Raw genomic sequence first — 14,230 nt, forward strand, 5'->3', positions numbered from 1 at the left:
TTGTACTTGTCAGAGTAGTTTTAATGAAGCATAGTTTTTACTTTTACTCGAGTATTTATGTTGAGAAGAAACAGTACTTTTGCTTCGTTGCAATGATCTACATGCCGCTCGCTATTTCCATTTATCAATCATTGCGTGCGCGATCTATTTTTAGACTTTTGTTTTCGACTTCCGCATCGGGCGCCGTTGCTCCAATCCACCATGATTACCACAGTGTTGTTTGACTCAAGTTCACCAATCAAACGACACAAGAAAGTCACGTTCGCACACAAAGTCTTCTATTGGGCTTCGCGGGCCAATCAAAGTGAGTCGTGACAGCAGCGCACAACTCGTGTTTACACTACAGACTATGAAATAGTAATGTGCGATACTACATATTTTGGTATCAATCCGATACCAAGTAAATACAGAGCCGGTGTCACTGGTACCGATACCGATACTTTTCAACAATTGATGTCGATGCATTAACGAATTGCTAAATATAGATTTTCACGATTTTTAAGTATTTGTGTGAGGTTTTCTTTTTTTTAAATTGTTATTAAATAAAGAATTAGGTTAAGCTAAGACACTAAAATATATGTATTATTTTAAAAAATAAAAAAAACTGTGGAACAGTAACAAAATAATTCTTCCCCGTTCATTGTCTTGTCTGGATTTATTTATTTATTTTTTATTTTTTTTATTTATTAACCTGCTATGAAAAACAACAGCTTTAAAACGCAGCGTAGTTTTGTCAGTGCCCAAACTTCAACTTCAATTTCAGATCACTTCTAATTTGAAAAAACACCTTGCGGTAAATTACAGATTAATTCATACATTCATCTTCCACGTCTGCCTCACAGTTCTGAGAACGCGGGTTAAAATCCAGCCTCACCTGTGTGGAGTTTCCATGTGGGTTTTCTCCGGGTACTCCGGTTTCCTCCCACATCCCAAAAACATGCACGGAAGGTCAATTGAAGACTCTAAATTGCCCGTAGGTGTGAATGTGAGTGGGAATGGTTGTTGTTGTTGTTTGTCTTTATGTGCCGTGCGTGCGATCAGCTGGCGACCAGTTCAGGGTGTACGCCGCCTCTCGCCCAGAGTTAGCTGAGATAGGCGCCACCGTGACCCTCATGAGGGGAAACGGTTCAGAAAATGGATGGATGGATGCTTGTGTTAGGCCCTGTGCATGTGGTGTTGTTGTTTTTCCACTTCATTGAAATAGTGACAAGTGTGTGCTTGGACTCCCATTGAACACGAGTTTCTCCTCAGAACTCCATATAACAACCACTATAATTTGCAACAAACACACTGTAAAATGTATGCCTCTCTGACCATTCTCATGAGTATTGTGATTCTCAGTACGGCTATACGTTGGATATCATTAGATGATATCCTTTTACCTAACGAAGCGGGTGTACATCGAGCTAAAACGGAGAAATACATGCATGTTTGCGTTTTGTAGGACTCCAAAGTGGTATTTATGTTTAATAATCCGGTCAGTAGATCGAGGCGCGCTGTGATTGGTCCATGGTGGTGGGTGTTTCCGCATTCTGCAAATAGCTGTCAGTCGAAGCTCAACTTGCAAAAGGGGAACTGTCGCCTCAGGAACCTCCTCGGTGTCAATATTCGAGGGGAGAGACGTGCGAATCTACGGAGGGGACATGCCTTACATACTGATCAGCACGCAGATCCGACTGGTGCGTAAATACAGTGTTTGGCTGTCGTGTCTCGTGTTGTACTTGTTTAGTGAGGGTGGAGCTGCAGGTCATTTATTTATTTATTATTTATTTAAGTGGCATTGCAACATGGTGCATGCTACAAATGAATGGGGGGAAATGTGCAGTGCAGACAGAACAGACAGAAGTTTGGCCATAGTACATTCAAATCAATTTTGCGTAGATAGATAGATAGTGTAGATCTGCTTTTACAAAGATATTCAGTTAACAATTTTGTTTGCATGCCATTTATTATTTTTTGGTTGTGTGATGTGCCATTTGTAATATTTGATTAACCTCCTACGTTAGACAGAGCTCCATTATGGTGCAGTAAAGTTCCACGCCACTGCAAGCTGCAATACTAAACATATTGTTAAGTTAGTGTCCCACAAGTCACAAAAGATCTTTTTTTTTTTCTGTCATTGATTCTCAAAGTGTAGTACAAGCACCATTTGTGGTACGCTGCCTCCTCCTCGTTGCATGTGAAAGAATCACCGCCTAAGTACGGTTCAGTTATATTTTACTTTTTAATGTACAGTACATTTACATTTCATATTCAAGAACTGTTTATTTCTAAACTATTATTTAGGTACATTTTTATTTAACTTGTGTGCAATACATTTTATTTGAATAATTATTTAGGAACCAAAAAGTAAAAGTAAAAATATTGAGAACCGATGATCTATGTAAATGCAGATTTTCTTTTTTGATTCGGTTCTAATATTGGATATCTTAAACGCAAAGATTCTACATGTGGTCCTAGTATTGTGGCAGGCCGGTGTATACTTGCATCACATACAGTATCTGCAGAATAATTGCATCTCCAGAAACATCACTTTTCAGGAAACAACAACAAAAAAAAGAAGCCATTTGTTGAGCCATTAACATTGCATCATCAAAGAGAGGAAGCCTTGTGCAACTCTTTAGAGCGGTGAATAATTTGTAACAAATAACAGACCCGTGTCAGGGCTGACCAATAGTATAGATGTGTAAAAAAAAAAAAAAAAGATGTTGACCAAATTTGGACATAGTAGGTTTCAGCCCCATGCCAGCAATATACACTTTTCACACACAAACTAAATCTTAAAAATCTCAATGGCAAAAGACTAAAAGAATATTGCCCTAGTTTCCATTGTTGCCTGTACAACTGAACTCACACAACCTAATTCACTTCCCTAGCTGTGAGAATTGGATCATCTATTTATAGGTGGTCCACTTACACGTGTTTGGGGATTAGTATGCACACCTGCAAGTGAGACTAAACTTGAGTTGCACAACACCAGCAAGCAGAAATCAAATAAACGTGCTTCATTGCTGTCTTTCAGGAGAACGGCCCAACCAATGTGGGAGATGAGCATTCTGATCCAGCTGTCATGAATTACTTGGGAGCAAGGAAAACAACCATGCTGGGAAATCATTTGTGAGTACTGAATTGAGCGCTTCCCCATTGGTTGCAGGTAGACTTAATAAGGTACCTGCAGTAGGTAATAGTTTGACATTAAAGGAGGTCGTCGTTAACCGTACATCCTATCCTGATGTAATTATATTTGGGTGATGCATCATCCAGCTTGGGGATAATAAAGTGTAATGGCTTGTTTCTAATGCTGCTCGCAGGTCTTGTGGTTTTCAAATTCCCATATGTACAAAATGGTGTTAACTTTAATGGCGCAATAAACATGTCCATGGTGTCATCAGAACACAGTCACATGGAAGTATAAGCCCTCATATGTGGTGAAAAAGGCAACACTGCTGCTTTGCACGTTTTGAATAAGGCTTGTCAGTGTGATGGGAAACAGACTGGGGAGGTGTTGTCATTGGCAACAAGATCCAAACGCTGGGAAATGGATGAAGGTGTGCAGAGAAGTGAACAAACTGCAGAACAATTAAAAAGATTCAAACCTCCGAACAAAGTTTAGTGAGAACCCACATCTGCGGACAGTACTGGAATATTAACTCTGTGTATCTCATTTAGTTCCGAGTACCAAGTGGACGAGCCTCCTCGCCTGGTGTTGGACAAGCTAGAGAAGATCGGCTACCGCATGCTGACGATGACGGGGGTGGGGCAGACGCTGGTGTGGTGCCTTCACAAGGAGATAGAGTGACAATAAGACAGGCAGACATGGAAACATGCTAAGGACCTTTATTTTTTACTGCAGGATTTTCAGTGCTGCCAAATTATCTATCTATCTATCTATCTATCTATCTATCGATCAATCCATCCAGCCAGCCTTGTAAGTGCGCGTGTCCTTATTTCGGGTCGTGGATGAGCTGGAGCCTGTCCTAGCTGGCGTGAGGCTGGATACACCCCGGAATGGTCGCCAGTCAATCGCAGGCTGACAAATTATGAAACGAGGAATATGATCCTATATGTATCATTTCTTCCAATTTTGTTGTGGGTTTTTTTTGTCATTAATCAATATGTGATGACCAAATGTACATTTAGGGAGTGTCAGGTACTTTTACTGTCTATGGGTATTGAAATACAAACCTCCAATGGAAACATGTGATGTGATATGATGACCTCAGAGAGTGTCTGTTTAATGATAATATCCAACATAACCCTGATATGTTCTCACGATCAGATGAGGAAAAGATTAAGTGGCTGTTTGATTTTGATGTTATTTCGAAATGCAGATTTTATTTTTAAAGCTCGAAAAAGAAGACAAGAAAGACATGACTTTGTGGCACTTCGGTCCTGGTGCTCGACTATTTGATTTTGTTGTTGTTTTAAAAGCCCCTATGGGCTGGGTGTACATTTGTATGCATGACATAATAATAACATTTCATTCATTGATATGAAACACTGTGCTTGATGTGTTTAAATTGACAGTAATCTTGGCAATGTTTTGCAGAAGTCTCAAATGCTTATGATTAAATGCCGGTACTTATTACTATTGGAAGTGGGCAATATGGGCTTAGTATTATAGAAAGAAATACTGAGATTTGTATTCTGCTAATTAAGCTAAAATGAGAACACAAAACATTGCTAATTTAAGATGTGGTAAAAAAAACTTTCTTAAAGATCTGTTGTTACAGGCGGCAGGGTGGACCACTGGTTAGAGCGTCTGCCTCACAGTTCTGAGGAGCGGGGTTCAATCCCCGGCCCCACCTGTGTGGAGTTTGCATGTTCTCCCCGTGCCTGTGTGGGTTTTCTCCGGGCACTCCGGTTTCCTCCCACATCCCAAAAACATGCATGGTAGGTAAATTGACAACTCTAAAATTGCCCGTAGGTGTGAATGTTGAGTGCGAATGGTTGTTTGTTTGTATGTGCCCTGCGATTGGCTGGCAACCAGTTCAGGGTGTACCCCGCCTCCTGCCCGATGATAGCTGGGATAGGCTCCAGCACGCCTGCGACCCTCGTGAGGAGAAGCGACTCAGAAAATGGATGGATGGATGTTGTTACAGAACTAGAGCCGGGTGTTAAAAAAAAAAATAGAAAAAGGAAATGGCAATGACATCATTCAAAACAAGTTTTTGTTTTGTTTTTTCCTTCTGCGATTTGCTTCAATTCTCCTAAATACCAAACAAGCTTTGAAACAGTATTTCCCTATGGCATTAAGTTGCATTTTTGTTGTTTTTATGTTTTTTGCAGATCATGTGCAAATATAAGTGCTGAAAAATATCCCTTTTTTTTTCAAAATGTGTATGTAAACAATTTTAAAAAATTTCAACAAGTAAACATCAAACGTCAACGTATCACCTGGTCCACGTTTTTTGTTGTCGTAGTATAATCAATGCACGTCAGCGGGGGCTCGCGTTGAAGAAAAAAAAAACATCCCAACAAATTAACTTTAATTATTCGGTAAAACTGATTAATCTCCAAGTGCTGCAGGAGTTGAAAATGGAAAAACGGTAGAAAGTAGCACTGGTGTGCTCTATTTCAGCTACAACAGTTTCCCACAGACAGTTGTGATGTGATTTTGAGGTGCGTGGGATTTTTTTGTCAAAGCATCGAGAAGAGAATTTGAAGAAACGAGATGACAGTTTATTGGGGTTAACATTAAATCACTCAAATTGTTCCACACCAGTCATCCAGCAATGCCTTGCCCCAAAAATGACCTCCCCCATGTTTCCACAAAGTTTGAAGCATAAAATGACTCCAAAATGAGATGACATGAGATGACAAATTAAAATTCAAAGGGGTTGGAGACAGGATGCAAAGCGAAGAAGCTGATTCCAAGGATTGGGGTCCCAGTTGTATGGTGGTTATTTTATTTATTATTATTACCGCATGCTTACTGAATGAAAGGTGATGATGACCCCTGTATAAATCAAAGTAATGATGATGATGGTGACGATTATTATTAGTCATAGTACTATTTGTGCAAACACTTTCATATGTCTACAGACATGACATCTTCAGCAGAGATGCATGGAAGGTTCTGCTGGTAATGGTTTACAAAGGGGGAAGACCAACAGGCCCATCCTATCATCCTGGTTCGCATGCAAGCCATTGTGGGCTCAGAGCAGGTCTGGTAGTAAATTGGTTTCCTGTAATTACATTTCCTCTGTTGTCGTTTGAACAGATTTTTTTTTTGTATTTGTGGAATTTTGCTCTGTTGTTCAAAAAAGCCTACAGATAAATAAACCCATGAGATGAAGGGATAAATGGATATTGCAGGAGGAGAAGAGCAGATGTCTTCCACCGCACCACCATGTTCCACAGCTGGACATTGTGTAACAAAGCCACACAGCAGAGGTGGGAGTGGCACAGAGGTTGGATGCTATGAAGCTCCCATGTGGCTCCTAAATAACGTAATGTCAGCAGAAAAAGCCACCACATGGGCTCACTTACGTCATAAAACTTCAAATGCAGAGAAAAAATAAGACGATTGTATGACTATTTGAAAGTATATAGATTGCAGACAAATTCTTTAGTGACACCGGCACACAAAAGCGGTGTCAGAAAGTTTTGAATAACAGAGTTGAATTATTGTGGTTGTAATCTGTGCACTGCATCATATTGGGAAGGGTTTCAAATGTTTATATTAACCTATTTAGCTACATGAGAGGTGCCGTATTACATCACATAAGTGCAGGTGCAGCCAATGTTTTGGCCAGTAGATGCCTGCAAATGGTAAACTGTAATATGAAAAAATGATATGATGACTAAAGTGATACCAGCTCTGCAAGATACAATACAGAGCACTTTAGAGTGCATATAAGAGGAACACAGTGCATGTTGCACTGGGGACAAAGATTTTAGTGCAGAATGCACTTCAAGCTTGTTCATGGATAGAAAAGATAGAAGTGTGTCAAATTGAAACTTTGAGATGAAGCTATTGCCTGGGTCACCCCAAAATTCGAACATGAAATAAAAACAAATCTGGGCTCAACCCCATTGCTACATCATCATAATTTCAGAGAAAATTTCTAAATTTGTGTCCCGGCTGTGTGGCGTTTCCATGTTCTCCCCGTGCCTGGGTGGGTTTTCTCCGGACACTCCGGTTTCCTCCCACATCCCAAAAAACATGCATGGTAGGTTGACTGAAGACTCTAAATTGCCCGTAGGTGTGAGTGCGAATGGTTGTTTGTTTCTATGTGCCCTGCAATTGGCTGGCGACCGGTTCAGGGTGTACCGCGCCTCCCGCCCGAAGATAGCTGGGATATGCTCCAGCAGCCCGCGACCCGAGTGAGGATAAGCGGTAAAAGAAAAATGGATGTGTACTCATGAGGAAGTTACAAATTCTTTAAAGACTCTTTTTAAAGTAAAGCTTTTTAAAAATTGATTTAGAGTGGGAAGGAAAAAACCTTTGGAATTTCTTACATTTCTATAAATTGGTCATAAAATGTGGTCTGATCTTCATTTAAATCATAAGAATAAACGATGAGTCTGCTTAAACAAATTTGATTGATAATAATGTAAATATTCACTGGACAGAATGAAAAGGGAAGTGAATCCTTGGATTAAGGTGCCTACCTCACTGGTGTAGAAGTCGCCAAGAATGGTGAGACCGATCAGTCGCGGAGACTCCAAGTCCCGGGAGATATTAAAAATATTGCACCAGGAAGACGTCTCAGACACGTCTCCAGACAAACTGACAACCAATTCACCCAGAGGTCGCCGATGTAGGCCTATATTCATTCTTCAAATAAATTTCTAATGTATATTGTGTGTGTTTATTAAAAATACAAAGATGGAAAGTTAATATTGATTCATTTCCGAGAGCGTGAGACATCGGTTTCCATGATTAATTGAATGAATTAAATGCAGACCGGCTTTACAACAACTTGCGATTCGAATGAAACTGTTTACACTTTTAACATACTGGCTGGGAAATTCATAAAATGTTAATGTTGATTTCAATTTTGGCTTCTCACAATTATAAAAAAAAAAAGCAGTTCTTGTTGCGTGCAGGCGCAGCTGCAGGTGCAGATAGAGCTTGCTTACGTCACTAATTATTTATGTATTCTTTCGCTATCTGAGCATGTCAGTCAAGACTGAATTGTAAATAAAACTCTCGTATTGTATCTCATTAAGATTGTGAAGGGGTGACAATTGCAGTGGCTGCTTGAAAGCAAAGAACACCTTGCCAATTGCTTCTTATATTTAGTCAAGCAAAAATAAACAACATCATGTTGTCTAGTGTTAGTCCCAAATGCTCCCCACTGTCTTAAAAGTAAAGTTTTCAAATACATTAATAATCATGTAAAGCAATGACGGACGGCCTCTTGCGTGTGTATTTTATCACGAGATGTTCTCAAGTTCTACCTATAATGTACTAAAGTTGGCTTGACGGTTGGTTCGTGGGGGAGAAATGAAATCCAAATAGTCACGGACTGTGGTTTGGATCGCTACACGTCTCAGCTGCTTTCACTGAGTTACTGGACAAGTGTATGGGCATGACACAGATGAAGGATTTTGGCTACATTAAAGAGTTGTCTCCCTTTGCCAGAAAAATCATACCTATTTGAATACATTGAGGTTTATACAATGACTAAATTGCAACTGGATTTAATGGCCGTTAAATAATGTAACTAATGCAACCTTAACAATGGTGCAAGAGAATGTATTGTTCATTTTTGACTCAAAATTTTTCAACATCAGGAGGAAAGCATGGAAGCTTGCGAAATGAAGCATCTTAGGTCAGCCAACTTAATTAGATTGTTGGTTTTGCCTGAACCAGACTAAAACGTTGCAGTGATGTAGTCCACCTTATGCAAACACTGATATCCATGCATCCATACAATAATTACTGTACCTAAGACTTTATGTAGCACAATCCATACTTGCGTCCTGTTATCTCTGAGACCACATGACCCTGAATCCTACCAGCGCCCTCACTTCGCTAGAGGAGAAACACAGCATGCAAATTAAAACGACAGACTTTATGTGGTCATTGAAGATTTATTTGGCTGATTCAACACAAAACAACACGTTGAAAAATTAAACCTTAAAACAGGTGTTCTGTTTATTGGCTGCGGGCCGGTGCTGAGCCGGGTCCTCTGGTGCTAGGACATAGCTTCTTCTTCATCATCCTCCTTCTGTATCTGTTCAATGAGTCGCTGTCGCTCAGCTGCCTGTCTCATCCTCATCATCACCACACTCTCATAGTCGCGTTCATTGGACAGGGAGCCCTGTAGAAGGAACACACACACACACACACTCTCAAAAAGGTCGCCCATAGGAGAGACAACAGGTTAATGAAGTTTATTGTCACGTGTGATAAGCAATACAGCATACAGTAATATGTGCTTATTTTTCCAATACCCTTGTATACTATTTGTCCATCTTATCTACTCTCAACACATTTTAGACTGGCACAAAGTTACTGGCCAGTTAAGGAGTTTGTTTATTTCATTTCATGGCAACAGCATCACAGGGCAACACTGTCACCGTTTACTGTATGTTTGCTTTCACAACCATGCTGCATGCTCTCATCTTTCTAACAATCGCCATGACGGTAGGGAGGGTGAACATGCATGAGACAGCAGCCTGGACAGCAAGTGTGACAGGGTAATTCCGTTGCCGGAGGTCATTATACAGCCTGCATTGGGCCTGTCAGTGGCCTGGCCTCTAACGGTCTATGCCTGATTGCTTTGCAGGGTTTGGACTTAGACAAAGATACCAAGAGTTTCTCCTGACAGTGGGAAATCAGAAAATGGTCACTGGTTAATGGCTAATCAAGCAGTGTGGAACATAGACTATATCTCACTCACTCACACGTACACAATTTGCACAGTTAGGGATGTCACACACAGGGCAGCACGCACAACAGAGTACACAAAGATGGACCGTATAGGAGAAGACATGCAATTATTGTAAATGTGAGCATAATTCTTTTTCGGGTTTTCCCCAGAGAAAGCCGCTGTTTTATATGATCATAGCCAGAAAGTCTGCCGGGCCAAGGAAGTGTCTCTTTAATGAGACATTGTACTGCAGCAGAGATCAAGTGGGTCTGTGCAAGAAGGTCTGGGGGAGAGCTCCAGTGATCCAAAGAGGAAAGGTAGGTTTTGTCTATGCGCTCACTGGACTACAGCATCTGGAAAGCATCATGGGGACTCCAGCATCCATGTGCTGAGAGAATGAGGGTAAGTGTTGAGGAAGAGGAGGAGGGTCGGTGAGGGGAGGTTCGCCCCTACTCCCCCCACCATGCGGCCCCTGGATTGGGGAAAGCTGCTATTATCATTCCAGCAATGTGAGCTCAAGCCCTTGTCTGACACATAACTATGAAATATCACGCAAACGCTATTAGATAGACCGAATACCTCTTGCATCATCAAATTAAACAGGACACAAGCAAGTATACAAGCATGCTGTTAAAAATGCAGTCACTTTGGCAGCATACCGTACTTTCACGACCATAAGGCACACTTGAAAGTCTTATATTTTCTCCAAAATGGACGGGGCGCCTGATAATAAACCGAGTTCCAAAATCTGTAAATGTTGTTGTGTGACTTTGATGAGCTTGACTGACTGGGAGCATTTCCTGCCGACACGCTACTTATATAGAGGAAAGGCGGACGTGACTGAGGACAGCATCCGGACGTTAAAGGGGCAAGGGTGCGCGTGAAAGAGGAGGCTCACGACACGCCTCCAGGAGGTATATGCACTGTGCAAAACAACATCGGTTTGGCTAAGGACCCCCAAAAATAGCATCTACGAAGAGACACGCTTACGAAGCACAGTTTAAACTGCAGGCTATCAGTTACGCGGAGGAACATGGGAATCGACCAGCCGCGAGAGAATTCAAGATCAACGAATCCATGGTTCACAAGTGAGGGAAGCAGGAAAACGCCGGCAGCATTGCTGAACAGCCCCGCGGCAACGAGACTGACTCCGACAATGACGAGAGGGAACCCGGCGTGTTTGATGTAGAACTTGCCGAGCTGTTAATTTCGGATACAGGAGATGAGGACTTTGATGGATTTGTGGATGAGGATTGATCAAAAAATAACATGAGTACATTGTTAAATACTTCAATAAGTACAACCGAACTCAGTTTTGCTCCCGCTGCCTTTTTAAAAACATACACTAGCATGCATGCTAGCGTATGTTTTGAGCTAGCGTATGTTTTACCATGCCTGCGCCCAATAATACGGTGCGCCTTCTGTATGTGTTAAATACAGAAATAGACCCCGTAACTGAGACTGCACCTTTTAATACGCTGCACCTTATGATCCCAAAAATACGGTAGTTGAACCCCAACCGCCCTCTAATGGTCACAATAGTGGTGTGCAAATCAGAACAGATAGGACCTTGTCATTACCAAGCTATGCCAGAGAAGTCAGATGTTTTCTGGGCAGTGTGACACATTTCCTTGCCCATGGTTCCAACTAACAGTGTACATGTTTAGCCAGTGCATCACTCCTGTTAACTCAACACTTGCTGTGCACATATACATGCATGTGTGCGTTGTTATAATGCTGGTAAGTAGGAAACCACAAAACACAAACAAGGGGGCCTGTGTAAAGTCAAGGGAGGCGTGAACAAGGCCACCACAGAGGCAGGATGGGAGTAAAACTCACACACGCACAATGAAACAAGCTGAGGATTAGCCCTGTGACATCAGCACATGGCTAGGCCTCAAAACAGCACACACGACGCTGACCCCAGGCCAGTCATGACATCATGAATACCTCCAGTTCTGTGAGTCAGTAAAGTGTGCAAACGGATAGTCTGAAACTCCTTCTCAGACACAGCAGGTGGCAGTTTTGTGTGTGTGTGTGTGGTGTACATAGACATGAATGAGTGCCAATGAGTGAGCAACTGGACTGCCAGTGAGTGAGCAACTGGACTGAGAAAACTGAACACAGTAAAGTACTAGATTACAGAATATTTTGCAGAAAAAGTACCCACGCATCCACCCATTTTTTTATACCGCTGATATATAAAAGCTGGAATTCTGAAACTTTTGTCTCATATTCATCTTTTGATCTGAAACCCAAATGTCTTCAGTGTACAACAAAAACAAAGGAATTGACCATACCGTTCCAATACTTTTTTTTTGTTTTTTTTACTGTAAATATAGATATATATGTACAGTGGGTACAGAAAGTTTTCAGACCCCCTTAAATTTTTCACTTTCTTATATTGCAGCCCTGCGATTGGCTGGCAACCAGTTCATACAGCCTCACAGTTCTTAGGACCCGGGTTCAATCCCCGTCCCCGCCTGTGTGGAGTTTGCATGTTCTCCCCGTGCCTGCGTGGGTTTTCTCCGGGCACTCCGGTTTCCTCCCACATCCCAAAAACATGCATTAATTGGAGACTCTAAAATTGCCCGTAGGTGTGCATGTGAGTGCGAATGTTGTTTGTTTCTATGTGCCCTGCGATTGGCTGGCCACCAGTTCAGGGTGTACCCCGCCTCCTGCCCGATGACAGCTGGGATAGGCTCCAGCACGCCCGCGACCCTAGTGAGGAGAAGTGGCTCAGAAAATGGATGGATGGATGGATGAATCCACTGCAGTAGAGCAGATGTCATGCCACCAAGAAGTTAACAGAAATCAAGGTTTTCGTCTTTTATTTTTATAGAGGAACCCCTTTGTACAATTTCTGTATTTTGCTTTTTCTTTCGAATTGGATATATGTACACCAAAAGAAGGATGAGCCTAAAAAGGAGGAGTGGATAATATTTACCATCTTAAATTTAAAGCAGTATTCTTTCACACAGAATTTCCACAAAATTGACTCATCAGGTACATAATACAGCTGGCCTCTTTTTCACCCCTTTTTTTAACAGAACCCAATGAAGCGGGTCGTTGCATCGTCTGTGTGCAGATTTATACCGTGGCATAGCTCCTTTCAAACAGATTAGATGTGTGCTTCTTCTTACACATGTATGAGAGTTAAGAATGTTAAAAACTGTTCATTGAAACTGTTCATTGCCTGTACCGTTAATAATGTTTTATGATGGCAGGGACAGAATATTTCTATTTCTATTATTCACTGATAGGGGGAAAAAAACTGTTTTGACTTTTTTCCAAGACTGAACACACAAATAACAGATTACATGTCCTTGCGCATCAAACTGGAAAAAACATCCGCATTTTAAATAAAATTTTAGCACCTCTTACAGGTTCAAGATTCTTGCATCAAGACCTCATGGAAAGAGTGGCATCAACTAGTGAAGTCTTTTAGATTACATTTTCTTTTAGATAAAATATGACATGGTCCTTATCTTGAAGCCACAAAGTGTTCAGGTTGTTTTTGATAATGGATTACTCATTAAAGCCATCATCATATACCTTAAACTCAGTCGTCTCTGAGCAAAGAAAATTTGCAGGCATTGCTGCCAAAAAAGATATGGTAGTCTTGTGTGTCTAGACCAGCTTCTCTGCTTTTAACGCACCGGGTGAATTTAATCAAGGAACTATTTATCTGGTGGTGTGTGTGTTGTGTTTGTAGGACTGTTTGTGTCACAGAGATATAGAGGAGATGATTTATGAGGGATTAACCCTTATGTAGAGATTATATGCGTGTACGTTTGAAAGAGAGTGTGTCCTGCTAAATAATAAAAAACAGACAAGCAGGGTAATGCACACGCAAAAAGGTGAATTCATGGACACAAAGCTCTGGAAATGATGGTGGATTAATTATCACTCATTATGAAACACGGCAGACATAAAACCCCAAAGGTCTGGTCAATTACAGTGTTTTTCCTGTTAGTGAAGAACAAACACAACACAGAGATAAAGGCCCAAATCTACTTCCTGCATATAACCATTTACATGCATGTCTTGAGAACATCTGGTTCCCTAATGGAAGACCGCCAATGATCCAGCCATCCATCCTTCCATTTTCTTCTGCTTTTTTCTGTATAAGTAATCAATCTAAAAGGCAACTCCTGAGCAACTAGAAACACCCATCAGTCACAAGTTCCAATACTTTTGCTCACTTGAAAAGTGGGTGAGTTCAAACAAAAGGTGCTCTGTCCTGAGTTGTTTAACACATCTAGATGTAAATACCATGAAATAAAAGCTGGAAAACTTTTGTCTCAGATTCATTTTTTGATCTGAACCCCAAACGTCTCCGGTATACAACAAAAACAAAGGAATTGACCTTGCCCTTCCAATACCTTTGGTGGGGCCTGTAT

The 14,230-nt window shown here is 41.2% G+C and overlaps 2 protein-coding genes across 5 annotated transcripts in view; one reads left to right on the top strand and one right to left on the bottom strand.

Annotated features, from left to right (window-relative positions):
* Positions 1-1,559: 1,559 nt before the first annotated feature.
* gchfr (GTP cyclohydrolase I feedback regulator) lies at positions 1,560-5,393 on the top strand. Its single transcript, XM_061696357.1, has 3 exons — positions 1,560-1,679; positions 3,023-3,117; positions 3,670-5,393. The coding sequence occupies exons 1-3, from the start codon at positions 1,644-1,646 to the stop codon at positions 3,797-3,799; spliced, it is 261 nt and encodes an 86-aa protein (XP_061552341.1). The 5' UTR covers positions 1,560-1,643; the 3' UTR covers positions 3,800-5,393.
* A 3,644-nt stretch (positions 5,394-9,037) lies between these two features.
* Positions 9,038-14,230, bottom strand: part of dnajc17 (DnaJ (Hsp40) homolog, subfamily C, member 17) — a 33,170-nt gene continuing 27,977 nt past the window's right edge. For 2 of the 4 annotated variants that reach the window (XM_061696204.1, XM_061696205.1), the window contains one exon: positions 9,038-9,275. In XM_061696204.1, the coding sequence (XP_061552188.1) occupies positions 9,150-9,275 (126 nt within the window). In that variant the 3' untranslated portion in view covers positions 9,038-9,149. The remainder of the gene's footprint in view (positions 9,276-14,230) is intronic. The other 2 variants (XM_061696207.1, XR_009769794.1) reach the window with 2 other exon arrangements.

The sequence above is a fragment of the Phycodurus eques genome, chromosome 14, assembly GCF_024500275.1.
Source record: "Phycodurus eques isolate BA_2022a chromosome 14, UOR_Pequ_1.1, whole genome shotgun sequence".
Classification (NCBI taxonomy): domain Eukaryota; kingdom Metazoa; phylum Chordata; class Actinopteri; order Syngnathiformes; family Syngnathidae; genus Phycodurus; species Phycodurus eques.